Source organism: Sus scrofa, chromosome 12 (genome assembly GCF_054392235.1).
Source record: "Sus scrofa isolate SSC_HxYL_T2T_F1_AM1 chromosome 12, Sscrofa_HxYL_maternal_Yorkshire_Landrace_v2.0, whole genome shotgun sequence".
Classification (NCBI taxonomy): Eukaryota; Metazoa; Chordata; class Mammalia; order Artiodactyla; family Suidae; genus Sus; species Sus scrofa.
The window spans coordinates 51,199,978-51,227,881 of NC_139394.1; the positions used below are offsets into that span (position 1 = coordinate 51,199,978).

The 27,904-nt window shown below is 53.5% G+C and overlaps 3 protein-coding genes across 10 annotated transcripts in view; 2 read left to right on the forward strand and 1 right to left on the reverse strand.

Annotated features, from left to right (window-relative positions):
- ABR (ABR activator of RhoGEF and GTPase) overlaps positions 1-7,364 on the forward strand; it is a 185,991-nt gene extending 178,627 nt beyond the window's left edge. For 3 of the 4 annotated variants that reach the window (NM_001435386.1, NM_001435388.1, NM_001253818.2), the window contains 4 exon segments: positions 1,034-1,168; positions 1,956-2,061; positions 4,104-4,251; positions 4,765-7,364. In NM_001435386.1, coding sequence (NP_001422315.1) covers positions 1,034-1,168; positions 1,956-2,061; positions 4,104-4,251; positions 4,765-4,854 — 479 coding nt within the window. In that variant the 3' untranslated portion in view covers positions 4,855-7,364. 4 annotated transcript variants of the gene reach the window in all.
- A 1,760-nt stretch (positions 7,365-9,124) lies between these two features.
- On the reverse strand, positions 9,125-14,534 carry TIMM22 (translocase of inner mitochondrial membrane 22). Of its 5 annotated transcripts, none has more exons than XM_021067526.2 (5): positions 14,261-14,534; positions 11,696-11,892; positions 11,080-11,152; positions 9,640-9,712; positions 9,125-9,513 (listed from the first exon to the last, which is right to left on the reverse strand). In XM_021067526.2, exons 1-5 carry the CDS (start codon positions 14,496-14,498, stop codon positions 9,465-9,467), a joined length of 630 nt encoding a protein of 209 aa, XP_020923185.1. In that variant the 5' UTR covers positions 14,499-14,534; the 3' UTR covers positions 9,125-9,464. The 5 variants fall into 5 exon arrangements, 3 of the variants coding, with proteins under 3 accessions (XP_020923185.1, XP_084841858.1, XP_003358235.1); XM_084985732.1 differs by lacking the exon at positions 14,261-14,534 and adding an exon at positions 13,425-13,565; XM_003358187.5 differs by having other exon boundaries at positions 9,497-9,712.
- Positions 14,535-20,722: 6,188 nt separating this feature from the next.
- NXN (nucleoredoxin) overlaps positions 20,723-27,904 on the forward strand; it is a 167,468-nt gene continuing 160,286 nt past the window's right edge. The window contains exon 1 of the mRNA XM_021067528.2: positions 20,723-21,218. Within this exon, the coding sequence (XP_020923187.2) occupies positions 20,847-21,218 (372 nt within the window). The 5' untranslated portion in view covers positions 20,723-20,846. The remainder of the gene's footprint in view (positions 21,219-27,904) is intronic.

The window sequence follows — 27,904 nt, forward strand, 5'->3', positions numbered from 1 at the left end:
GGGGGCCCAGCCGGGCGGCAGCGGGGAGCGGGGGCTCCAGCGGGCCTGTAGGGCAGGTAGGAGAGCGCAGTAGAAGCAGGAGGCTTCCCTGGGGAGAGGCTGCAGGAGCAGATGGTAGAGGAGCCTTGCGTGGCTTGGGGTGGACCGCTTGGGAGTCCCTGGGACAAGGGCTCTTCCTGCACCTTCTCGTGTAACCCCCTCCCTCCAGTCTCTCAGCCACTGCAGCAGGTAGGGACACTGAGCTTCAGCGAGGCCGAGTCGCTGGCCCTGGGTTACCTGGCTCCCAGACCTCAGGCCCAATTTCACCGCCAATCTTGCTCACTCCAAAAGCTGTCTGCCTGGTCTTCTTGCCAGTCCCCGGGGGCCTGGGGAGCTGCCGGGCCACTAAAGAGCTCTGAGTCTTGCTGGCTGGCTCGGTGCCCGCTGCCACCCCCAGAGCTCCGAGTGCCCCTGGGCAGGGGCATTGCTGCCTCTCCCTTTGACTGTCAGGTGGGGCCCAACCTTCTGGTCCCTTCCCTCACCTTGCTGTTCAGGCTGCGGCGACAGCATACCCAGTAGTCAGGACACCTGAACCGGGGGACAGTGCTGATCCCATGGCATCTGGGAGGGGGCCCCCTGGGCATGCCCGGGCAGCCGCCAAGCAGCCGAGTTCGGGGAGCCTGGGGTGGGGAGCCGGGCACGTGCTGGCATGAAGCTCCTCTGTGTCACCTGGAAGCTGAGGCTTTGATGGAAGGTGATCTTAGGTATAAAAATGTGCAGTGCCTTCCAGAGAGGGGCATAGCGGTGGGGAGGTTCCAGTTGGAAGGAGGGCATGGGACATGGGTGCACGTGGCTCCAGGACTCTGGATGATGAGCTCGGCACCCCTCCCCCTGCCCCTGGACCCCCTGTGGGCACTGCCAGAGCAGAGACAGAATGGGGGTGCCCTGGGCAGGCTGGACAGGGGGACGGGACAGGGCCACCCGCCAGCCGAGGGCTGCCGGGGGAGGGAGGTGCTGTGGCCGGCACAGCCCCTGACCCCCGCCTCCCCTGCAGATAACAAGGACATCCTGCTAATGCTGAGCGACATGGACATCAACGCCATCGCCGGCACCCTCAAGCTCTACTTCCGGGAGCTGCCGGAGCCCCTCCTCACAGACCGCCTCTACCCTGCCTTCATGGAGGGCATCGGTGAGCCTGCGGCAGCCCTGAGGGCTGGGCTGGGCCGGGCCCCCACCAGCAAAGGAAAGAGCGCGAGGAGGGGCCGCGTGGCTGAGTGGCCTGGAGGGCTGGACCCTCTCCCCTCTGTGCCTCTTCCTTGGCCACTGACCTCCCTGCTTAGAAACCCGGGCATCCAGGAGAATCTGCCCTGAGGGGCGCGGTCAGGGGCTGGTGCTGAGGCCAAGGAGAGGTGAGCTGGAGCGCCCCTCACGTGGCTGGTACTGAGCCTTCCAGGCGCGCCTTCTCGCCTCTGCCCAGGGTGAGAAGGAAGCCAAAGGCCCAGGCCCACAGGGCTCTGGCCTCCACCCACCTGGGCCAAATCCAGGCCTGGCGTCTTCTCCTAGGGCAGATCAGGGCAACGAGGAGCCCACAGAAGGGCACTCACTGCCAGGCTCCGGCATTGGAGGTGCTTGAGAAAGAGAGAACAGTCACACCAAATGGCATCGTTGTCTTCAACTTGGCCTCACAGGCCAGGGCTGGGGATTGGCTCTGGCCCCAAAGGCCTCTGCAGCCAGGGAAGTGTGTCAGGTCCCCGCTGCCGCCTCCTGGCTGAGTCACGGCTGGGGGGTGGGGCATCCTGGAGGAACCTGTGTGTAGCCCACCTTGGGAAAATACCAGGCTCTCCCTTCAGGGTCTGCTCCCCTGACCCTCAGCCTGGGCTTTCCCTCCGGGTCCCGCAGCCTCCCGACCACAGGGTGCTGGCAGGGCCTCTGCGCCTGGGAGCCGAGCCCTGCCCCAGCCCCCTCTCTCCCCGCAGCCCTGTCAGACCCTGCTGCCAAGGAAAACTGCATGATGCACCTGCTCCGCTCCCTGCCCGACCCCAACCTCATCACCTTCCTCTTCCTGCTGGAACACTTGAAAAGGTAACCGCAGGTCCCACATCCCGGGGAGGGGGCTGGAGCCAGGGCAGGCTCCAGCTGGGGAGGACACGTCGCGGCGGGGAAGCCACGTCCTCGGCGCCTCCTCGTGGGTGCCGGTCTCTGCTGGGCCACCACGGCAGGGCGAGAGTGTGCTGTTCAGATTTTTGCGTTCAGAGTCTTCTGTTTTGCAAAATATTTGGGTCCTCATGGCAACCTCAAATATTGGCCATAGAATGCTTAGAAAGGCAGGCCAGAGCCAAGGACTGTAGGCGGGCCACTCAGTCCACTAGCGTTTTTTGAATGGAGTGGAAGAGACAGTCTCGGGGGCACTGCGAGCAGCAAGCGTGTGGGTTGTTCTGTTTGGTTATGTCCACTGCGTGTACCAGGAGATCATGTGTGTGTGTTACATGGGTCACAATCAGTGTGAAGCCGGCTGCTCTTGACCCACACGTCATTGGACAGATGGGGAATTGGAGTCCCCAGCCCGGCAGGGACTGGGGTTAGCAGCAGCTCTGTCCTCTGCATCCACCTCTCCCAAATCCCAGCCACAGCCCTTCCCTCCTCCTCCTCTGCGCCTTCCGTAGTCAGATCTGACCGAGAGCTCCTAAAGTTGGCGTCTGCAGCCAAGTTCGGAACTGAAGCTAGCCCTGACCGTGACCTTGTCGCTCACTTTTGGCCCTCGGACTGGTTCTAGGTGTGAGTGGGAGGAAAAGTCCCCGGGCATCCCTTGAATCCACTTGCCACCCAGGACCGCAGAGCCCCTGGGGAGGGGCCGTGGGCCCTCCGGCCCAGGCTCCCAGTGGCGGCTCCGCCAGGCCGGGCTCTGGAGGGCCTGCGGAGACCTGAGAATGCCTGGGCTGCTGTCTTGTTTTTCCCATTATGAGACATTTTCCTTTGGTTTGGCCGGGGCTGAAGTCCCAACCAATTCCCAAATAGTTTGGCGAGCACTGTGGGGAGGACACACAGAGGAGGAGTGGGAAGGGAAAATTCATTAGGTTTTCCACCCTGGGAACCGGGCACAGTCTGTTCCCACATCTGGCCCCTGGCTGCTCTGTGTGTGTGTGTGTGTGTGTGTGTACGCGCACACACACTGTGGGGCTGGGCCAGCTGCACAGCTGCCTCCTGGCATGGCAGTATCTGCCCGTTTCCAAAGCAATCGGCAGGCGCATCCATGGCTCCTGCCTGCCTGCAGGGTGGGGTGACAGTCTAGTGGGAGTGGGCTGAGAGGCGCTGCTCAGGGCAGCTGGGTCTGACCCCAGAAACATACCCCAGAAACATGCCTAGGACTGGGGAGGCCCGGGGCCTCTCCGACGTGTTGGATGGTACTGAGCCTGCCTGGACACCAGTCACAGATGGCAGCCCCTGCTGTCACTCAGGGGAAATAATCTACAGAGCATCTGGCCTGTTATGCAAGAAAACTAGAGGAAGATCCAAAGGGAGGCAGCTCCGGGGTCCCCTGAGGAAGACCCTTCTGGAAAAGCTTGGGAGAATAGCCCCTGGACTTCGTCTGGGAGGAGGGTTGTTCCTGCCACTGCACAGCAGGCGAGCCTGGGACCTAGTTAGCAACTGCGGCTCCTGCCCCTGCTTTTGGCCCCGCCCTCTCTGACCCTGCCTGGGTTCAGATCCCAGCTCTGCCACTTGCTAGCTGTGTATCCTTGGGCAAGGCACTTAACCTCTCTGGACTTTGGTTTCTTCATCTGTACAGTGGAGATGATACTACTTCCCCCCCAAAGGCATGTGATGAGCATCCATTATCATAGGGAAAGTTCTTGGACCAGGCAAGGGAGTTGGATTGGGTCCGTCTGGCTCTGACTGTTTACCATCAGTTCAGGGGGTGGCCCGGGAGCTGAGAATCTGTTACTGGAATGTACTGGAACATAGCTGGGAACTTGGTCCCTTGGCTTATTCCCCTCCCTCCCACCCTCCCCTTAGGAGAGGGGGGCCAGTGACCACCTGCGGGAAGCCTTGCAGGAGCTGTGAGCGTTCAGGGTCTGGGGGCTGCCAGACGTGACTTCTTTTTTCTCCCCCTGCCCCGCCCCTTTCAGGGTTGCTGAGAAGGAGCCCGTCAATAAGATGTCCCTTCACAACCTGGCTACTGTGTTTGGCCCCACGTTACTGAGACCTTCGGAAGTGGAGAGCAAAGCACACCTCACATCAGCTGCCGACATCTGGTCCCACGATGTCATGGCACAGGTACCTCGCCACGTCCAGGTCGTGGCTGGTGGAGGGAGAACGGTGGCTGGGGCGTGGGGGTCCTACACCCGCCCCTCGTGAGCAGCTGGGTTGCTGGTCTGTAGGATGTCGCACCCCTCCCAGCCCAACCTGGAAAGTATAAGCCTAGACCGGGGGCCCAGAGGGTGCCGTCCCAGGTACTGGCTGCAATCCTGGGAGCACCTGGGCCTTAGCGAGCAAGCCCCGGGGGTCTCGGGGAAACCCGGGGCCACCTGGGGCCTTGTCCTTGCACGCGGAAGCTTCCCGGGGAGCCTTGCAAGGCCAGGGCAAGGTCCCGTCTGAGGCAGGGCTGCCAAGCCAAGGCCAACCTCTGGAAGCTCAGGACTGAGGTTGGGGAGGTGACCCCAGGCTCTGGCCCGCAGCGCCCTCTACTGCTGCGAGTGGGGAAGGGGCAGAGGCCATTTCTTCTGTGCAGGTGGGAGGAGGGCCTCCAGGGCGAGGACCCCCGCCTCAGTCTCCCCTGTCTCCCCACAGGTCCAGGTCCTCCTCTACTACCTGCAGCACCCCCCCATTTCCTTCGCAGAACTGAAGCGGAACACACTGTACTTCTCCACCGACGTGTAGCCCGAGGCGGGCGCGGCTGTGGGGGCGGCCGGAGCCGGCCCCTCCAGCCGGGGCCCCGACTCAGACTCTAGGGACTACAACAGAGAGCTCCCAAACCCAGCGCGCCAGACTCCAAGGGACACAGATTTCCAAGAACTGGAAGACGTGCGTCTTTTGTGCCACCTTGTACAAAGCCAGCTGACCCGCACCCCGGGCTCCGCCCTCTGTCCCCCTAGTTGTGTCTAATGCTCCGTGCCGTTCGGGAATTGTTTCACGTCTGTCTGTCATGCGGAAGAGGTAGTGACCGACCTGGTGTGGGCACACAGACGGCCTGCTTTGTTCTTTCATTTCCCCAACACTTTCTTGCCTCCTGAGTCCAGTCCAAGGGCTTTCATTTCGCTCTGTAAGCGCTGCCAGCTTCTCCTCTCTTGGCCCTGCTCCCAGATCGCCGTCTCCTGGCAGCCTCCCGTCTTCCTCCTCCCTCTCCTCCCTCCCCGCCTGCCCGCCTGCATGTGCAGCCTTGGTTTTCGATCCATCGCCTCAAAAGTCGGAGGCAGCCCTGGACGGCGGTGGCAGTGGTGGCTGTCAGATGCTGCCGCTGGCCGCCCCTGGCGCACTCTGTGCCCTCCGCCTGCGGACGCGCCCGCTTGCCTTGCTGCCTGTGCAAATGTTGGACAAGGAGACGGACTCACACTAATCCTCAGCTTAGCACAGGCTGGAGAGCAGATTTCTGGGATTTTTCCACTTGAGAATCTCCGTTTCTGGGGTTTACCTGTTGTCTCTGGTGCGGCATCTTTGAGTGTCGCTTCTGCTTTTCAGTTCCCTTTTCCCTGGTGTTCTGTTTCCTTTGAGTGGTAGAGACTTACAGGTGACCTGCTATCAGGGCAGCCAGAGGGTCAGGAAGGAACGCGGGGAGGTGGGCGGGGCGGGACCCATCCGGGTGGGCGTTCAGAGGAGCAGCAGGGAACTCGGGGGCACGAGGCTCCGGGCAGCGAGGCGTTGCAGTGGCTTTTTAAGTGGGGCCCGGCTTCCGGGGGCGCACCTACTATGGCTGAGGCAGGTGTCCAGAAACGGGCAGGCTCCACAGGAGGGCTCAGCCTTCCCCGCGTCTCACAGACCTCGTGGTACCTTTGCCTTAGATTTTACACACTTTCTCCACAGCCAAGCACTGCCATGGGCAGCCCCACGGCCACGGGTGCTCCAGGGCCTGGGAAAGGCGGGCGTGGTCCAGCAGTAGCCAGCCATCATGGTGCTGCCCCCCGACCCCCGGCTTCTGGATGCAGCCTTTCAGGCGAGCTCTGGGCAACGCCGCAAGGTGGGGAAGAAGCAGGAGTCCCTGGCACCTGCCTCTCTTGGGACTGGGTTTTGCAGGGGACCCTCGTTGTTGACGCTCTACTGCAGAGTTGGAACCAGCAGGTTCCACTCCCAACCTTGAGGCCCTCCTGGGAAGGAATGAGAAGCACCCCAAAGGGCAGTTTTTCGCACCAGAGCAGAGGCTGCCAGCCTATGGCAGCTGGCCTGGGAGGGCACGCAGCTCCCTGGCTCTCCTGTGTGGCAGAGACTAGATTCTCAGCCCTCACGAGTGGCGAGAACAGCTCCCCTGGCCTGAGCTCAGGGCCGTCGTAGAGGACGGTGTGGGGCCTTAACGCTGTAGCACTTGCTCAGTGAGAGGAAGGGCCCTTTCTCACCTTGTTTACGCCTGTTGCCCAATCGTGGGCAGAACGGTACACATTTTGTGCGTATCAGAGGAAAGAGATGCCTTAGAGGAGGGAAAGACTGGCCGCCCGGCTGCCTGTTAGCAGCTGAGCAAGGAGCCCTGCTCCGAGACAGGTGGAGAAGGAATGCCACTTGCATCTAAAGATCCCCAGTGTCTGACTGTCCCTGGAGCCTGCTCGGCCCTCGGGAGCTGGTGTGTGACATGGAAGGCTCTTGCTGCCAGAGCCACTGACTGGAACGAACATTGAATGGAGGCCCAGCCAGAGCTACTTTCAGCCCCAAATGGGTACCTCCCACCTCCCCAAACAAGGGACGTTTGCTTCTCAGCATCAGGTTGCTACTGCAGCCCCCAGCCTTGCTGAGGCAGTTATGAGAACCGGCTGGGAAACGCGAAAGGCCCAGAATAGTTACCAATTCCACCCCCAGAGTGGGGAGGGTGAGACCAGACCTGGACTAAGCTGTACCAAGGAAAACAGCCCATGGGTTCTCCTGGGAGACAGGGACTATGCAGCCCAGAACCCCCAGCCGCGGTCCCCAGCAGGGCAGCTGTGCCAACAGGCGCCCAGCAGACAGGCTGCAGGAGTCCCGTACGCCTGTCCTGCCGGCAGTGGCTGTGCGCTGCCGGTGTTTGCTGATACAGGTAGGAAGGGACCCTTCGTTAATATTTGACTTTAATAAGTTGGTAAGGATATATTTTTCTTTGGTCTATGTTCTGTTTCAACTTATGTAGATTATTATAAATTGATGTAAACCACGTGAAAGGAAAACGTTAATAAAAAAAAAAATGCAAAGCGCCAACATTTGCACAGAACTCAGCCCTGTGGTGTGGATGTTCGTATTCTCAGGAGTCCAGGGAAGACCACCAAGCTAAACATTTAACTCTTCCAGCTGCATCCAGATGTGAGTTTCCAAGAATCTATTTACCTGGTTAGCTAACTGCCCCTTGGGCTTCCCGTCGGTTTTTCTGTGGGGACCGGGGCAGTCTGGGGGGAGGCGAGCCTGTGCCCTCTCCTTGCCTTTTCACGAACATCAAGTACAAATGCCCCAGCAGGGACCGGGCCATGCGAATGCCTGAGGGACATGGCAGGAAGTTGTCCATCCAAGTGGAGCCTTATTTTAGCTAAACTCTCCGCTCCATTTTCCTCAGAAGCGGCAGGTCTTTGGGCCTAATCTGCTCACTGGAGGCCGGAGCCCTAGCGGGCCCAGCCCCTGTGAGAGCACTAGGGGGGCTGTGTAGGCGCCCGCCAGCCTCAGCCATTGGCCCCTGTGTTTGTTCTGGAGATCAGGAACAGATGTCTCCGAAAACTGGTGTTTGGTTTATGAACTCATACGGACTCCGGAGCCATCGAAAACAGGAAACTATCCATCTCCTCTCCTGACTGAAGAGTCAGTGTGGACAGTGCTTGGCTTATTGAACTCGTAGCCACGGACAGCCCAGGGCTCATCTTGCCAAGGCAGTCGGGAGGCAAGCATTTCTTGTACCTGGTCGTTCAGCACATCTGACCCCACGCACTAGCCTGGAGGATGGAAGATGCCGGGCATCCCAGCAGTGTGCCGGCAGGTGCCAGGTAGGAGCGTCTGCTCTGGCTCTAAGTGCTTATGGGGGATTTGCATTTGTTGAGGGGCAGTATAGGAAGTTGTTCTCAGACCTCTGAGGGTACTCCAGCCGGCCTGGCGGCAGTGGCGCCTCACGACTGAGACCGGGACAGGCACTATATTCCCCAGAGAAGGGCACGAGCCCTGCGCGCACATCCATCCCACAGGAAACACAGACACGGCCGGAGGAAGGTGTGACCAGCTAGGTTTGACATCATCACCCCCCCCCCACACACACACACACACTCAGGATGGTTCAGCTGAGTCTGAATTCTGGTTATGGTGGGTAAGCTGGAAGACAAGGGGGAAGAAACCCAAAAAAAGGCAAAGGAATGACTATCCGGTAGAAAAAGGACATGTTGCCACCCACTAAAGGCGGCTAGAATTACGTGCCCCAAGCAAGCTACCCGCCTGTTCCCAAGAACAAAATCTGAGTTCGCCTTCATCCCACCACCGAAGCACCAGAGTCAAGCAGCACCTGTGGCAGATCCCAACTGTAAGAGGCTATTTTTGGCGTACGGCACACCATTAGGCTGAGCTGCTACTGTCTGAAAAAGGCCACAGGTCAAGTCAAAAACACTAGTATGTTTAAGGGGAAAAGAAATAAATAAATAAGGGCACAGGCGAACAGCCCCGCATCATGGTCTGTTCGTAGCCAGTAGCTGGGCCGGGCCTGGTCCAGGTCAGAGCATAACAGGCTCTGCGGCTGAGGCCACAGGCACGCCTCTCGGCCAGCGCACAGGAGGGTGTTTAGAAAGGGCCGGCAGGGGTCACGCATGGCTGGGCTGGGCTGGGCTTCTCCAGGGACGCCCCAACCAGTGTAACCATCTCAGGGAGGACGCTGCTCCCCTGCAGACCCCGAGACGACCTTCCCGGACTTCTCAGGGGTCCCCACACTTTCCCTTTGGATGCTTGATCTTAGGGCCACCTGGTACCACTTTGGGGAACTGTGGAATTTGAAAGTAAAAACAAACCAACCTTTTAAACTGTAATATAAATATAAACAGATATATTTTAAAACAAGGACAGTGGAACACTAAACAAAAGGACATAACTGGTCAGGTGGCATACACTTGCTCTGCCCCGCCCTGCTGTGGCAGACGGACGATGGCAGGAAGTTCCAAGGTAGAAGAGCCTCGCAGGTACACACTATCCCCTCCGTTCCCACAGCACCAGAGGGCCAGGCATGGTCAGGGCTGGACCTTTGTGGGACTCAATCCCTACCAGTTGGCACGCTGACTCCTGATCTGCGGGAAAGAAGCTGGCATGGCACCCCCTCCCCCAGCCTGGCTGGAGTCCAGGAGCAGAGAGCTGGCTGCTCAGGCTGGTGGCAGATCGCAGCCAGGCAGCTCTGTCACGACACCAACTCTACGAGGGAAAAGAGTGTCTTCAGTTTCTGAAGCAAGGGTCCCAGAGTGGGGCAGAAAGTGCCCTCCTCAGAACAGCTCTGATCCTGGGCTGGCATCGTCCTTCCCCGCAGGCAAATGCTCTCACCGTAGGTAATAATCAATTGCAGCCGAGAAAGCAGCAAAACCTCCACAACCAATGACCCCAGCCTTTAAGCCAGCTGTAAAGCAAACAGAAATGACATTACCTGTGGTGACAGATGCTGGGGTCAGGCTGCATTCGGGAAAAGTCTGCATGTCCACAGATGCAAAGAAACTGGCGTACGTGTTCTAAGTCATGCAACCTGGCAGAGAGCTGTAAGATGCTGTGCACACAGTCTGATCCGGTGTGCTTTTATCTAAGTGCACGTTCCTTTAACTTTTCTCATTCCAAAGAATGCTATTTCCAATCTCGTGAAAATAGCCCTTCACAGGCAGGAAACTGGTTAAGAGAACCAGCCCTTGAATCAAGTGGAAGCATATGGCCTGTTACCCTGATTTGTTTATGGAATAAATTCCTGGGAAGGTGATCAAAGCAACCTTAGAGAGAGCAGAGCTTCTCAAAGGCCCTGACAAAGCTGAGCGATGGGAAGACCAAAGGAGAAGTCACTCCATAAATCACTAATAGCTGTTTGAGGAGGAAAAGCAGGTTTTAATGATAGCAAATCATCCTGCCTCTCAGAAAATGAGAAAACAGGCCTTTAGCTTCGGGTCAGGGCAGGCCCAGCAACGGACAGCCAGGAGCGCTAAGGCCCTGACGCCCAGCGCCACGCTCCTCACAACAGGGAGAAGTGGCAGGGAACCCTCTGCTTGTTTACGGCTGATGAGCCAACATTTCTAGGAGATCTACAGTTGGCTTTCGAGGGGTAGAAACCTAAGAACCCTAAATGCACAAACACATTTAATCATACAGTTCAAGTGACAGTTACAGCGTATTATGGAAAATGTCCGCTTGAAACGCATGGAGCCCCAGGTTCAGCAGAGGCTGCTCTCGGACAAACGGGCTTCCCAGGGCTGAACGGGGCCGCGCTTCTGTACCACCCCGCCCAGCAACACACGCCAGAGGTGACTTACTGTGAGGAAGTCCTTCCCATGTTTTCAATGTGGGGCAGTTCTTTTTTCTAAGAGAGATCTATCTGTGGCTCTCACCTTGGGGTGACTCTGTCACCCAAGGGACATCTGCCTCTGCCTGGAAACACTTTCATTTGCCACAACGAAGGGCTGCCACTAGCATCCAGGGCGGAGAGGCCGGGGATGCTGCTGTACATCCTACAATGCCTAGGACAGCTCCCCGCTCTCCAGCCCCGGCAAAGACTTATCTGGTCCAAAATGTCAACGACGCCAAGGAGCAGAAACCCTGATCTAGATACCAGAAGTTTCCAAAACTGAATTAACACAGAAGCAAATGTGATTTACTGTCAGAAGAGAAGACTACTGAGTGTCCACATATGCCTTAGGCTGTCCTTGGAACGCTTACATATCTGCAAATGTCAACTTCAGCATGTTGTCCAAGGCCACAAAGCAAACCATGCGACGACTGGTTACTAACCTCTGAAACCAATGGCTCCTCCAGTGATGCAGCCACTAATGACACTGTTCTTCCAGTCTGATTTTCCCCGGTACTGTGGGTGGAGAAGAGCAGTTCAGAGCCAAAGAAACAAGCCAGACAAGACGATGAAGGGAAAAGAGGCAGGGTTTCTGGGTAGCTAATTTAGTCCCTCCCCAAAGGAAACCTCCTCTTTTTCAAAAGTATAGTTTTCAAAAATTTGAATGTGTTCATAAATGCTTCTTGCAGGTGGAACCAGGGCACTGAAACCAAGTGCACCATTTGAGAGGTAACCAAAATCTCTTCTCAGGTTCCCCAGTTAAGTCCTGTGTTCAAAATCATTAGCCAAACTTTGTAAATCAACTATAATAAAAAAATTAACATCTTAAAAAAATAAACGTAAAATCATTAACCAACTTCTACCCTACAAAAACAAGTAAAGAATAAACCAAGCCCAAATGATAAACACAAAAAACGTTTACATGAGAGACTAATGGAAATTCAATCTAGCAAATACGAGACATTTCTGAGCTGCTTTCTAGTAACAGCAAGAGCCTTTCTCTTGCGAAGCTGTCAGACGGAAACAGGCAAGGCTCTCTCGGAAGGCAGGGACACTTACAGATTCGACCAAACACTCAGTGCAAGAAAACATGGCGCCCACAATGGCGAAGTTTTTGGCATAGGACATTCCTCTCTGCCCCATGTCTTTAAGAACTTCTTTTGCCGTCGGCGTTCGGTAAGGATCCTTCGGGTCAAAGCCCACATTGGTATCGATGCCGGCAGTGAACACCCCAAATGCACCTCCCAAGACAAATCCTACAAACACACACAGAGACGAAGATTTCTTTGGCATGGTTTCTGGATTACTGCAGTGGGGTCACGCTCAAATAGCACCTTTTGGGTGGCTGCCAGCGAAAGGAACCATCCCACCCCCCACCCCCGCCTCAAAAACTCTCCCCTTGCCTGGTTTCCACATCACAAAATCCAGATCTTGTTGACAGCTTCTCGTCTGCTCTTCTTGGATTTCCTCCTCCTCCTTTCATTTGCTAACATTCCTCAAGATTTAGTGTCTTTCCCTCTTTCTCTTGCCACACTTTTCATGCAAACCACCCACCCTCAAGTTCAGGTAAAAACTTTGCAAATCGCCCCTTGACAACAGTGCATTCGTAATAGTCATTTGGCAAACACCACGTGCCAGTCACCCTGACACTTTACAGCCAGTCGTATTTATTCTTGACAATAATCCGGTGAGGTAGATCTTATTATCCTCTCCTTTCTGTAGCCGAAGAAGCTGAGGCTCCAGGAAGTTAAGTAACTTTCCTCAAGTCACAAAGCGAATGGCTACCCCTACGCTGCTGTGCACAGCTGACCTTCCGGAGCCTGCTGGGCATCTCCATGTGGATGCCCTCTCAGCACCTCGACGTCTGTAAACGCTCAAGGAAATCTCGGGCGCCGCCCCTCCAGACGTTCTTGTTTATGGCTCCTTCTTCCTAGTCACTCCTGCCCCAAAATGCAAGGGCATTTTTTCTTTTCATTTATTTATTTATTTTTGCTTTTTAGGGCAGCACCTGCAGCAGATGGAAGTTCCCAGGCTAGGGGTGGAATCAGAGCTACAGCCACTGGCCTACACCACAGCCACAGCCACACCAGATCTGAACCGCGTCTGTGACCTACACCACGGCTCACGGCAACGCCAGGCCCTTAACCCACTGAGCAAGGCCAGGGATCGAACCCATGTTCTCATGGATACCAATCGGGTTCGTGACTGCTGAGTCACATCGGGACTTTATGGCTTCCACCTTGGGGCACTACAAAGACTCATTCATCATTTTAACAGCTATGTAAGATTTATCAGGGTCAGGTATTGATGAAAAAAGACCCAGTCCATGGCTCAGGGAGCTTCAGTCTAGCAAATTCCCTCTCGGGTCTCCCTGTCTACAGACGTTCCCTGGCCACACTCCACCCTCAGTCATCATACTCACTACCACTGCTACCCTCTAAAAAAAATCATCTATTGCTGCCCTTAAAACTACAGGCAAAAAGCCCAAATCCCCCACTCAACCCCCGTTTTTGTTTTGTTTTGTTTTGTTTCTTTCTTGGGGGCTGCGTCTACAGCATGTGGAAGTTCCTGGGCCAGGGATCCAACCTGCACCAAAGCAGCCACCTGAGCTGCAGCAATGACAACGGCTGGGTTCCTGCTGTGCCACAAAGAACTCCTTTCACCCCCAGCATGAAATGACATCTCTCCGCCTCCTTGTCTACCCACACTCTCCATCCTTCAAGACACATCTCCAGTCTCACCTCCTCCAAGGCCTTCCCCAACCAAAAAAGATCTTTCCTCTTCCTACCGTACATCATATTTGCACTCTCGCTACATTCGTGTCTCTCTCTGCTTCTCTCTTCTTTTTTGGCTGCACCCGTGGCATGCAGAAATTCCTGGGCCAGGGCTCAAACCTGCACCACAGCAGTGACAACGCCAGATCCTTAATCTTCTGAGCCACCAGGGAATTATGACCTTCACTTCTTAATTGCCTTTCATTCTCAATTAGATTTCAACTCATCTGCAAATGTGGTCAGCCTCTTTGCATAGAGGAGAGACACCTACATTCTCAAATGCTCAAGAGGTTAAAAAAAAAAAAAAAAGTCCAGATTTCTTCCCACCTCCTGCCCCCATTCCCTGCTGTCTAGTCATAATGGCCTTTCTGTTTTTCTAATCTCGAGCCACTACAAGCCAGACCTTTGCAAGTGCTGTGTCCTGCCCTGCAGGGCCCTCCTCCAGGCTCCTTCTCAACATTTTTCTTTCTATGTATATTAAGAGGTTAGCTTCAGAAGAACAAGGCTCTTGTCTCTCCATCACCGGGCACGTGATAGCTACTCAGTGACAATCTGTTGAAAAGTGATTAATTAAAAGAGAATGAACAAAGAAATGTGTGAACGAATGAATGAGGTCAACCATCTTACTCCCCCAGGTCCTGATCTAGGGCCGGTTCTCTGATCCAATTTCCAGAGACGGAAGCCTAGAGGGTCTAAGGACGCACTGCTCAAGTTCACTGAACCAGGCGGGGGTGGGTCAAGGTCGAGGCCCACGGACTCCTTGCCTCTCAGGAGCGTGTTCTTCTTGGCAGGGCACCCTGCTGCCGCCCAAGCCCTCGGCCTCCCAAGGGCCCCCCTCACCTCGCCTCACCTCCCACGCAGGCCAGCGCCGCCTTGAAGGCGCAGCTTTCCATCGCCCTCTCGATCATCTTCTGCTCCTCACTCTTGGCGGGACTCGGGATCCCGCCCAGGGTCCCAGGCTCCAGGACCCGGGGCTGACGCTTGTCACCCACCAGGTGCTGCAGAAGAAGGCTGTACTGCAGAGGGGCTTCCGTGGAAGCCGCCGCCTCAGGCGCAGAGACCCCTGCACTGGGGGCCGTCGCCGCCATGACAGTAGCTGCCCAAGAAACCTGGCGTCCTTCTTCCCACAGGCGATTCCACAAGCTTCCCGTGGGCCCTTGCGCGCACAGCCACCGAGACGCAACAGCAGATTCGCCACACCGGGCGAGTCCAAAGAAGTCGCGAAAGCCTGTTCGTGCACACGCGGCAGAAGTGCTATCATGTTCTCTCAAAACCTTCTGTGAACACGGAATCAGGCTTGTGCAACATTCCCGAAGGCAATGATAAATAAGAGTCAGAGTCACCAGAAAGGTCTCTCTTCGTGGCTGAAGCGCGGTGCGTACTGGGATTTGTAGTTCTAATAGGTACACCCCCAGACAGTTCCCAGGAAGCCTTGCGCGGACACGCGCGTCTCTGCCTCTTCTGGAGCTCCTGACAGGCGGAAGGGAGGGAGGGTGCAGCGCGCAGGAGAGCCAGCAGGGGGCGCGCGAGCCTCATCTCTGCCCTGCGAGCCAACTGATTGCTTGCGGGGGTTGTGGGATGGCAGTGGGCTAGAGTGCTTGCTAAATTGACGTAGCATAAATGTATGAAATAAATGTTTTATTCAGCAATTAAGCCATTGAGGGGAGAGAGAAGGGGCCAAAAATGAGTGAACAAATGAGTGAAGCTAGGCAAGCTAAGAAAAATCCGGGACAGTGGTAGGAAGTGGAGTGAGGCTGCTACCCCAACCACGAGTCAGTGGAATGAGCGGTGTGGGACTAGCGTTGCCATGCAAAGCCAAATTTACATTATGCTGATTCAGTTAAACTGCTTACGAACTTGCAGACTCAGAACCTGAAGGTTAACTGTGAGATAGCACCGTATATGAATCCAGAAGAACTTTTGCAGTAGTGTCGATGGCACTAAAATAGATCCCTAAATATTGTATTGATCCAGACTAGGAGTGTTTGGGTGTATCAGCTAAGAGAGCTGTAAATGGAAGCAGAAGGTGGTGAGCAGTAGCCAGTCTACTGAGACACCTCTTTGGTCGCCAGAGTTCTCTGTGCCTCTAAGCAGGGCATGTGGTTCACTTGCTTCTGCTCCCACCAGACCGCTGAACAAGCTTGCCCTGAGGTCTCCAGTGCTTCCCAGTTGTTGAGACTAATTCAGACGCCTTTCACTTGACTCCTCAGCTGTATGTGATACTGTCGATTCCTCCCTGCTTCAGAGTTTCTTCGCAGTTTCGGTGGAGCCTCTGTCCTGGTTTTGCTAGAATCTCTCCAGTTCCTCAGACTTTGCAGGCACCTCTGCCTGATCCTTTCCTGTTGGATGCTCAGGGCCTCATCCTTTATCCTCTTCTCATGCACCTTGCTCTCTCTGAAGCTGTTCACCCACTCATGGCTTCTACCACCACCTCTAACAGAGCAATGGCTCCCAGATTTTTATCTCCAGCTTCAATCCTTCTCGGCAGCATGAAAACCAGTCATTTCCTATAGGCACCTCAAACTCAACACACCCTGCCACCCCCCCCCTTTCCTTTCAGATGAATGAGGGGCCCAGGACTCTGATTCATGCCTTAAGAGCCAAAGTTGGATCTGAGAGAAGTTGGAACAGCCCCATAGGCAGGTCTCAGGCAAGGGCCTTGGGAACAAGGAGCGATCTAAATGGTTAACCCGTGCGGCTGGTTAGAGAGCAATCATCAATCCCCAAATGAAGCGTCAGCATCGGAGTTGAGCTGAGACCCAAGTCAGCACAGAGAGGAATGCCGTGGGACCATGCTGTGTTTTTGGACTGAGATGGCCCGGATCACAGATGGAGACCACAGATGCTCTGGTCTGCCGCTCTCTCTCCCCACCCTCGCCTTCCACAGTGGAATGGGTTTCACTGAATGGAGAACTTGAACCTCCTCAAGCATATTCCGAAAGTGAGAAGTGGTTTCCCACATCTGTTTCTCTGGCTGGAACCTTTGCAGGTGCCCAAGGGACTTTGTTTGGCCCTGGTTTTGCTGGGAGCTCAACAGCTCTCCCTTACAGGCTTTCTGTTCCAGCCCCAAGGATGCAGAGATGGGGCAGCATCTCAGTGGGGCAGAGAGAACAGGAGACACTTAAAGATGAATTCAGTTCACAGGGAGAGTTGTAGGAGGTCGGGACGCTCTGAGTCGATGACCCACCACTTGAAGGACTCTGGGTAGTGACGTGGAACTGGAGGAAGGCCTGATTGTATCTCACCCCAGGCGTCCAGGCCAGCCCGGCTGTTCTCTAGTTCTCTCTGCCCATTGGGAGCCCAGGAGTAAAAGAAATAGCACGAGTGGTGTGGCACGGGGAGGTCTGGGTTGAGAAGCGCACTGTGTCCTGTGTAGCTTTTGAGTTGGCTGTGATTTTGGTAACGGGGTTGGGGGGTACTCTGAATAGTCCTGTTGATGGTAGGAGGTTCGGCCACATGGGGACTCTGAGTAGCCAGCTAAGTCACTGTGGACGGACGGTGGCTACTAGACAAGTGACTTCGTATTTAAAGGGCCTTGTTGGAGTTCCCTTCGTGGCTCAGTGCAAACGAATCTAACATCCATGAGGACACAGGTTCGATCCCTGACCTCGCTCAGTGGGTTAAGGATCTTGTGTTGCCATGAAATGTGGGGTAGGTCATAGGTGCAGCTCAGATCTATTGCTGCTGTGGCTGTGGTGTAGGCTGGTGGCTACAGCTCCGGTTCAACCCCTAGCCTAGGAACTTCCATATGCCACAGCGTAGCCCCGCAAAAGACAATACATAAAAATAAAAATAAAGGGATTTGATCCATGTCCTCCATAACCAGAGGATGCTTAGGTGCTAAGGATGGAAATACGGCAGCTGAGAAATTCATGGAAGAAGAGATTAATAATAGGTGGTTGTAGCTGGGCCAGAGCAGGAGCCGAAGTATCCCAAGAAGGTGACAGTATCCACCAGCTTCACCAGGATGGCTTCATCTTCATGTGAGGCGTGTGCATCAGAGAAGAAATCCAAAGATGTTTAAGAATCGAGACTTGGTACGACCTTTGTACCACTCGTCCCCTGTGGTCACATAAGGCAAGATGTGAGTTTTAACATGGGCCATCTGAAGCTTTGCACACCTGTTTGGCTAGAGGTTCTGCTTAGGAAGGAATGATGAGTAAGAATTAGGCTCTTCCCCATTTTCCAGTCTTTTTCTGATTTTAGCAGTGTATCCATAAATATCGATACATGTATATCTTTGTGTACATATGCTGCTATAGCTGAAGGCTGAGGAATGTGATTTATGAATCTTATAGGTGACAAGTAGGTATTTGTTCTGTGCATGTTTTGTATGACATCATGTGTCTTAGAATGCAGTTTCTCAGGAATTCCTGTCGTGGCTCAGCGGAAACGAATCTGACTAGCATCCATGAGGACACGGGTTTGATCCCTGACCTTGCTCAGTGGGTTAAGGATCCAGCACTGCTGGAGCTGTGCTGTAGCTCGCAGATGCAGCACAGATCTGGCGTTGCTGCAGTTGTGGTGTAGGCTGGCAGCTACAGTTCAGATTCAACCCCTAGCCTGGGAACCTCCATATGCCTTGGGTGTGGCCCCTAAAAAGACCAAAAAAAAAAAAAAAATGCAATTTCTCAAAAGGAAGACTGTTATGTGTATATGGCTCCTTAACACATTTTTTTTTGTTTTCACTGCGCCCATGGCATGTGGAAGTTCCTGGGCTAGTGGTGGAACTCACACCACGGCAGCAATTCAAGCCGCTGCAGTGAAAATGCTGGATCCTTAACTCTCTGCACCACAAGGGAACTTCTCTTAACACATATTTTAAAACAATAATAATTTGCAGAACAGCAAGTCAATTCATGTAAAATAACTACCTAAATACCAGTAGGGATATACTTTTTAAGTGGGTCTCTTGAACCGCATATGCATAGAGAGTGCTTCCCATAAGCCAAAGGATGTGGCTAGTCTTTACAGAAAGCCAAGTGAGTCTTCTCAGGTTTCTTCTTGTAACAAACACCCACTGGAATTATGATCTGGGGGAGTTCCCTTGTGGCACAGCAGGCTAAGGATCTGGCATTGTCATAGCAGCTGCTCAGGTCACTGCTGTGGCACAGGTTTGATCCCTGGCCTGAGAACTTCCACATGCTGTGGGAGCAGCCAAAAAAAAAAAAAAAAAAAGAAAAAGAATTACGATTTTGGAATCATTTTCCATTGCAAATTCCCTCTTTCCACACTCCTTTAAAAGGCAGCTGCGATATTTGGCATCTAACCAAGGCCTGCTGCACCAACAATTCTCTAAATTTTATTTATATTTCATGTGCGGTATGTTCAAACTCTCACTTTCCCAGGTGCCAGATGCTGGTCTGGACACACTCCAGTGGAAAGTGCTTTCCTGTAAAATAATAAAAGGAAAATGCTGAACAAACCACCTCTTTATACAGACTTGCACTTAGTACACCAAAGTTAAGTACTCTAATAATGACTTCACTATTTCCCCACATTTGCAGTCACCCCAATCCCCACCTCACCTCCCTCCACGCCAAATACTTTGTCCTCCGGCTCCCAGAGGATGGTCACAGCCCTTTCACATGTCTTCAGTGTTTGTTTGAAAAGTGTCAGGCTGCAGGAATCTGTCTTGCATGCTCTGGATGCGGCCTAATGGAACCCACCCATGGGTATTTCAGATACGGTTTGGATGAGAAAATAAAGCACTTTAACTCATTTCCAGTCTTTTAAAAGATACCTCATAACTTAAGGTCAGCTATGTTAACAACTTTTACAGGTTTTCACTACAAAGTGATGCTCTCCACGTGTCTGATAATAATGCTGTCTCGGCTGTTGCCCAGAATTTTGGCACGACCCTAAGAGTGAACTTGGAATTGGCCTTTGTGATAGAAAGCAATCCTCAACCTGCTTGTGAATGAGCAGCCGGGTTAGGTGGCCACTCAGGGTGGATATTATTTTAAGAGATTGACTGTCCACTCCTGGGGTCCGCCTCCACCTCTTTCACCAGTTTACGTGGTAACAGTTCACTGAGCTCAAAACCAGTAGAATAGCTTGTTCCAACCCAGAAAAATCGAGACCCTTAGGCATGAAAACTTATGTTTTTGCCAAAAGCTTGCGGTTATAGTCTGAGGTTTAAATGAACTCTTGTAAAGCAGGCTATGATTCGTGTGTGTGTTTGCGTGTGTTTGGAAAGCCACTGTAAAATGACAAAAATCCTCTGCTTGGCTTCCAGTTTCTTTCTCTTTTGCACTCTTTTCACTAGATGGCGATAGATGCCCAAAAAATAACTTGTAAAGGGCTGGTGGAGGGGGTGAGAGGGGTATCTTTTCCTTTCACTAGGTTGTTTAGTAGCCGAGCTGACACACTGTTGCTAGGTTGCTGGTGGGCATGTTATATATTTTTATTTTTCGTGTGTGTGAGGCAGGAAGCCTTGCCACAGATCTCCTGTTTAATCCAGGTTCTCTGTGAGCATAGGGTGGCATCTTGGCAGCTGGCAAAGAAAAAAAAAATCCCTAGAAATTTTCTCAACTATCAACAGACTTGATAGAAGCTCTGGAGCCGGTTCAGGAGCGCAGCCAGCATTGATATAGTGCTGCCGCACCGCATCTGTTGCCTATATTTATGGAGATAGAAGAGAGAGAGCCATTCAGTGGTGACGAGTGGCAGTGGCAACCTGGAGACTGAAATCCCACAAGGCGACTTGCGATCAACTTTACAAGTACTTATGGATTCCCTCCCGTTTGCCTAGCACTAGATCAGAAACCACACCAAAAATAATAAGAGAGGGAGCCCTCCAGTCCTCTTACAGTAGAGAACACAAAACATACACTCGAGAAATAAGTGCCCGGAGCAAGACCTAGCCTGATAGTTATGATTGTGTGGTGAAGGTGGTAAGTCTTACAAGCCTTGTGAGATCAGTGGGGTACGAAATAGCCAGAGGGTTAGCCCGTGTGTAGGGGGAGAGAGGAGGAAGGGGAGGAACTGGGATGGGGCAGAGAACTCGGGGAGGGGGACTGTAGGAATCTTTAAAACCCGGAGAGAATTTGGAATTTGGGAGCGGAGAGGAAATGCAGGGCGAGGCGAGACCAAGCAGGGCCCCTTCTCCCTTCTTCGCTTAGGTTCGGGGTATTCCCGACGGACTTGAGCGTCTCGGGTCCGCTGTCTCGCCAGGCAGCATCCAGAGCCCTTCGGCCACGCGGTGGGAGCCCGCGCCCCCAGCGCCCTCGGCCACAGCCTGTGCAGAGGCCCCGAGCAAGGCTGCAAAGGGGGCGTGGTGTGGGCGTGGCGGAGGGCGTGTCGTGGGCGGGACTCAACGCTCTCCTGCGCCCGCGCCGCCGCTGCCGCCTCCGCCCGCCGAGCGGACTGAGGGACCCGGGTCGCTGCCGCCTGCCCGCCCGGGTGCCCGCGTGCCCGGGCTGCGGTGGGCCAGGATGTCGGGCTTCCTGGAGGAGCTGCTGGGCGAGAAGCTGGTGACCGGCGGCGGCGAGGAGGTGGACGTGCACTCGCTGGGCGCCCGCGGCATCTCACTGCTCGGGCTCTACTTCGGCTGCAGCCTGAGCGCCCCCTGCGCGCAGCTTAGCGCCAGCCTGGCTGCCTTCTACAGCCGCCTGCGGGGGGACGCGGCCGCCGGGTCGGGGGCCGGCGCCGGGCCGGGGCCCGGGGCCGGAGCGGCGGCAGAGCCCGAGCCGCGGCGCCGCCTGGAGATCGTCTTCGTGTCCTCCGACCAGGACCAGCGGCAGTGGCAGGACTTCGTGCGGGACATGCCGTGGCTGGCGCTGCCCTACAAGGAGAAACACAGGAAGGTGAGCGGCGCCGGCCTCGTCTGCGCCCCCGGCGTGGGGGCGCAGCTCGCTCCTTCCCCAGAGCCGGGTCTTTGCCTCTGTCCGAGTCCCCTCACCTCCTCCTGCGTCGTTGCACGCGCTTCCCCTCCTGCCCCTCAGCGTCCCCTTCCTCTGCCCGCCCCCCGTCCCCGGACCCCGCCGCCTTGGGGCTCCCGAGTGGCAACTCCTCGGCGCGTGTGCCAGGCCGTGCCTGCGGTGTAAGTTTGAAACCCCTCGTCCCCTGGGACCCGACTCTCGTCCTTGGGGAGTCGAGAATCGGGTCCCCACATGTTGAGAACCTCGTGTAGGGGGTGGCTGCGCTCGGGGGTCTTGACTCGGTGACCCCCATCCCCGGGCAGAAGCACGGGGCGGGGGGCGGTTCCTTCCCTGGGCGCTAGACTCCCCGAGGATAGCTGGCCCTGGGTGGGGGGGAGGGAGGGTGCTAGCCCCCTACCCATAATGCCCGAACCAGGAAGTTTCCTCTCTTTCCCAGAGAAATCTGCTTCCCTGGGGCTCCTTCCCTGTAGTTCGGGACCCCGACCCAGAGGCCGAGGCCAGGCCGCCCGGCGCCCTGGGGAGGTTGCCTGCTGACCGTGGCTTTGGGCTTAGAAGGGAGCTCGCTCGTGTCCCCTTCGCCCTCCCTCCATAGCCCCCTCTCCCCACCCCCCCCACTCCCCCCCCTCACCCCCCCCCCCGACCCCGAGCCCGCGCCGAGCTGAACTAGTGGCCACGGGAGAGCCTTTCATTGTCTGGCTGTCCAGCCGTCCTCCCCAGATGCCTCCCGGGCGCAGGACCAGACCGGTCCTGGCAGCTCTTCGTTGCTTGGTTGGTGGGCCACTATTGTCTTGGCATCGGCTTAAATGCTGAACTGATCCCATAGGTGCAGATTGACCAGAAACACGAGGATTGGGGGGAATGTATATACTTCGCTGTCAACTTATCCCTCCTTCCCCCCCCCACCCCCCACCCCGCTGCTGAAATTAGCTGGGAGTTTTGAGTGGTGTCTGTTGGATGAAGATGTCTGTTTTAATAAAACGAATTCAGGAAATTTTGCCATGAATCGAAACAGCGAAGTTTTGGAGCGCTTCTGCTTCATTAGTATGCCTGATGCAATGTGTGACTCCAGCCCCTTCCTTTCCTGAGGAGAATCTGAGTTTGTGGCATGTTCAGGAGATGGGCTGTTCAGGGGGGTTTAGGTCCTGCCGGGATGGTCAGGGCACGCCATGTGTTTCTTTAATGTGTACAGAATCTTGTTGAGAGGCACGATTTAGCTTTAGAGCAAAAGACTTAGGCGGTGACCCCCTATGTCTGGAGTAAATCATCCATGGATGCAGAGTAAGGTACAGACTTGGTATTTAAAGCATGAAATACAGTTTAACAAATAAGAGTTTGTAAATTTAACATGGGGAAAAACATGGGCTCACTAACCATGCAGAGACAAAACTTGGCATCTTAACTGCTTTTGAGATGATGTTGCCTATATTTATGTGCTTGATAATAGTGAAGAGGAATGGCCAGTCCTTTTTTACCTTGAAATGTGGACATTCTTTGTTTTCCTGGGTGGTGGTTATGATCCTTTGGGGGAGGAGTCATGTTCAGAAAGTGATTTATCAAGAAATATTTTCATGGTTATAGCCAGTTTCTATTGGCCACCAAAGTCTCTGTAAAACAGTGTCCTCATGGGGCAGTGCAAATGATTTCTAACTTTCGCACATACACAATGATGGTAAAACGTTGCAGACCTGAGGCCTATTGTGTTTTCCCCCCACAGGTGGAGGAAATAAATTTGCTGGGTAGTTAAAAACATGGAGCCAATTGAGATGTTTTGCAAATGCTTCAAGCTTCTTCTTGAAAAAGGAGAATATTTGATAGGACATAGGCCATGCCTGGTTCTCTGTGCTCTGGTCGGCCCCTTTGCATGGGAAAAAAGAAAAAAAAAAAAAAAAAAAAAGTGGTCTCTGGCCCTAGCCTGGCCTTGCTCATTCCACCAGGATGAGAGTCTGGATGCAGCCCCTCATTTGAAAGTACAGTACAGACAGCTGGCACGTGCCCAAGCAAGCCATGGTGGGCGAGCATCTTAAAAATTTGGTTTTTGCTCAGAGTTTTTCTGACTCACATTCTCTAGTTGACTTTCTTCTCCATCCAGTGTTCGAGGAGGTGGTTTCTGCTGCTGGATGTTCATGAATAGGTGACGCCAGATCTGACCCTAGATTCGTGGTGATAATACCAGGTTCAAACAAACAAACACTCCAGCTGTTTCTTATGGAAAACATACTCTTAGCAATTACAAAAGCTAGACTCACTTTGAAAGAAATTATTTTCTCCCTTGAAACCAAAGAGATGAAGAACCGTTTCTTTTTCTGTAACTCTGAGTTTTCTGTCTCTCTTGTTTGAAAATTGGGGTGCTTAGAAATCTGTGAGCTTGTGATGCCAATTCTATCAGAACGGTGAAAACTTCAGGATACCCCAAGTTCAGAGCGCTGAGGGGGTGAACCCTTCTTGCTGATGGGCTCTGTCCATATTGTTTCAATATGGACCATCGCATTAAAGGAGAGAATTTTGTTTTTACACTGAAGGGAAACCAGAGTTCCAGATTAGTAATTTTTAAAGTTCTCATTAACATTTGTTCTTAAAGCCATGCGTACACTTCCCACTGGGGTAACAAAGGGATATGGTTCTCATTACTTACTGGCTGGCATTTCTCTAAAGAAAATTGAAAAACTCTGGTGGGCAAAGAAAATGCCGTGTGGTATTTCTTTTTTGTCTTTTATTAATTTCCCCTTTGTATAGTAAGACAGTCTGGGGACGACCGTACATGTCAGAATTGCATTTTTCGCCTGGCTCCTCTCACCTTGATTGGAACTGTGAGAAAACACCAGATAACAGGAGCCCAGCATCTTAAAAAAAAAAAAAAAAAATTCTTTATGGAAAGTTGTCCTGTTCCTGCTTGCATTGGGGGTAGATGCAAAGGTAATTGAAACTTCATTTTTTGGTTTCCAAGCACACACATAAATAGCTGTATAGAAATTGTAATTAGATGATAATAGAACTTTGAGTGCTTTTATAAGAGCAGTTTTGTCAGGAAACATGTAATCCTGAAGTAAAGGCAGTTAGATTTGTTTTAATAAGTAGGTTTGTTTTTTTGTTTTGTTGGTAAGCATTTTTCAGATTTCTGGAGAGAAGAATGTGATGAATAGTTGGAAAGTGGTGAAGATTTGGACTTTTGGGATTTGATCTGTCCTTTTATTTTTTAATTTATTACTTATTTATTTTTGGCCGCGCCTGTTGGAAATTAAGATAACTCTGGCTCGGGCCATCCGTGTGGGAAAGTGCGACCCGTGGGCAGGGAGACATCTCGACAAGGCTCTTTACTTGTGCAGAAGGGCACGGGTCCTCCAAAAAGCACGTGCCGAACAAAGGACCCTCCCCTGTTTATCCCCAAGGCAGGTGATGTACCTGTCCCCTTCCATGGGTCGGGTCAGGGCACACCTTCTTCCTGGTCGGCTGATCGAAACAAACTGTTGCTGGGAGAAGAGGGAAAGAGGAAGGGAGTGGAAGGGGGTCGCAGGGCGTTTCAGCCGAAACCGGAGCCAAATGGAGTCACCAAGATTTCCTTTGATAGAAGAGACATGATGTCACTTTCCACAGACCTACAGCATGTGGACGTTCCCAGGGATCCAACCTGAGCCACGGCAGTGACCCCAGCCGCTACAGTGACAGCGCCAGATCCTTAACTTGCTCCGCCGCAAGGGAACTCCTGATCTATCCTTTCAGACTTGTATGGGCTACTTAGTTGTCCAAATGGAGAACTGACCTCTGGGATCTGCTCCACCGTCACAGAGGAAAACATGGGTTTTGGTCTTAGCGCCCCGGGACGCAGCTTTGCCTGGGCCCGATGCCTGATGGAGAACATTTGGTCAGCATGTGTGCCCTGACATCAAAGGACGCAGTTCCACCAGTCTTGTTCTGGACAGGTTTGGTGGCCTATGGCTTGGTCCCAGAACTTCCTGCCTGACCGAAAGCGGATGAGAAGGTCAGAGCAGGAGAGCAGCAGAGTCAGCGCCTCTGGTCTGGCATTTCTGGTCCCCCCTCCAGCCAGGGGAAGTGATAGCTTTCTCTATTACCCTGAGTGGGTTGCTTGCTCTGGGTGATTCTGGTTCAGACTGAATCAGAGGCTTGGCCTAGAATTGCCTTGCCTCCCTTTGGCTCTTTGGATGGGGCGAGATTTGGTATCAACCCTAAGAGTCTTACAGCGCGTTCTCTCCCAGTTCTTCCTCTTGCAAATCCAAATACCCTAGCCACTAAGAAAGTGATTTCTGCAATGCTGACAGACCACATATGCCTTCTGCATAAGGAGCCTGGGCCAAGACAGGCTCCCTCTATTGCCTGTGTTTCCAGGACTTGGATCTGCCTCCTAAAAGACAACAATCTGATTAGAGTAACATGAGCAATTTTCCTTGAGAGGTTTCCTAGTTCTATGATTTGTAATATGTTTTTTAATCTCATTTTTCTTCTCTGCATAATGAATCTGTCTAGTGTGGTGGCTGAAAATCCAGACGCTTGTCCATTTGCCTGAGTTTAGAACCTGGCTCTGCCGTGTGGGAGCTGTGTGACCTTGTGCAAGTTACCCTACCTCTCTGTGCCTCAGGTTCTTCCTCTATAAAATGGTGATAACAGCCCCTGCTTTACAGGATTGTTGTAAAGACTATACAAGATAGTCTACCCAGGCCTGGTATATAGTACGTGCTCAGTAAGTGCTCGTATTATTTGTTCATAAATAATCATGAACTTTAGTAATGCATTTTATCGAGGGAGCCTTTGGAATATGTCACATGACAGAATTGCAAACCTGTTAGGTGTCTTTGGTAACATTTCAAACAAATGACTTTTACAAGCATACAAAGGGATGTGATCGAGGACTTGAGAGGCTTGCCCTAGAAGAGATTATAATCGGGTAGAAAGAGCTAGAAAAATGAAACAAAAGCAAAGGAATATAACAAACACCGACCCCTGGAGGACTGATGGTGCTGATATTTGCCAGTGCAACTTGAGGCAGCGGTTCTGGGAAGCCTGGGCACGATAAAGGGTAACAGCTTTCGGATGAGGGGGCCCCCTTCCCGAGAGGGGGGATTCGGTACGTTCTTAGGTGATCTTTTTGGGGTGGTTTGCTCAGCCCTTAGGTGTGTCTGCCTCTGATCCCGGCCACTGCACTCTGGGCCACGTGAGGGCTGGAGGTGCCGGTCCCGGGAGCGGTAGACACCTCGCCCCCTACCTCGGAGCCGCCTCCCTTCCCGGCTGTGGAATGTCGTCGGGTAGGTTTGTCCAGACCGGTGGCGGTTTGCGGGCCTTCTGCTTGTTTTCCAGTTAGCGGCGCAGGCCGGCGGGCCGGGCCGTCCTCAGCGCTTCCTGATGGCTTTGCCTTCTGATAGGGTGGGTTGGGATGGGAACCAGAGCACAGAGGAAAGCGGTGGGTTTTGAGGTTAGGGTCACTGATTTCATTTACCCGTTTTCTCCCCCCACCCCGCCCCACCCCCCTCTTTTTTTTTTTTTTTTTTAATCCCTGTTCCTTGTGGTTTGAGGCCTTGTTTTAATATCTGCGCAAATTGGAGAAAGAGGGCTTTGTGTTGCATGTAGCTGGAGTGGGGGATGAACGGGTGCCTCAGTCGGGATGTGTGTGTGTGTGTTCTTTATTTTCCACTGGGACCTGGGGCTCCAGGGCTCCAGCTTGCCCCATTCGGAACTAGTCCGGGCTCCTTAGGGCATGATTGTCTGTAAGGGGGAGGAGGCTTGGTCTAGGATGTGCTCTTTCTTCACATTCTGAATTCCCGGCGGTGCTCAGTGTTAACCACCAGGGTGCTTAGGTTTCTGTGTTTCATTAATTTACCATTATGCTTATTCTGAGGCACTCAACGAAAATGTCTCTGAATTCGGAATCCTTTGGCTGATCCTGACTTTCACGAAGCTCTTGCCTGCTGTTGCTTTTCCGTCTTGCTGTTATTTCGGGAGGGACTAAGAGCTCTTCCGTCTCAGGAGTCAGCCTCGATTCTCTTCCACCGCTCACATCCGAAGGGGACTGAGGAGTTCTCTTGCGGCGCAGTGGGTTTAGGATCTGCGGTTGTCATTGCAGCATCTTGGATGGTTGCTGTGGCCCAGGTTCTGTCCCTGGCCTGGGACCTTCCATGTTATGGACACAGCGAAAAAAAAAAAAAGGCACCACGTCTTGTTGATTGATAACCCTCACCTGTGACCCCTTCTCGCCACTTCTACCATCACTGCCTGAGTTCACGTTTCATCCGGACCCCTGCGTACCAGCAGCCTTCTCTGTGGGCTCTCTGCTTCCAGCGCTGACCCCTGATTCCCACACAAGAGCTTCTCAAACTTTCTGTAGTCAAGGATCAGTTTCCTTTTGTTTTGTTCATTTCCAATCCGTCACACACCCCCATGTGGCCCTATTACACCTGAGTCCTGTACAGCTTGAACCACACCCACACCAAGGTGACTGGTTTCTGTCCTGTTCAACAAGACGAGCCCATTGAGCACCAGCTTGGATGTGCTGCTGGAGTGTTGCGCTGCTGCCAGTGAGTCTAGGTGCTCGCTCTCCATTTCTGTGCTTGCTGCGCTGTGGACCAGTAGCAGAGGACTGACAATACGCCCTGGGCTGCAGAACC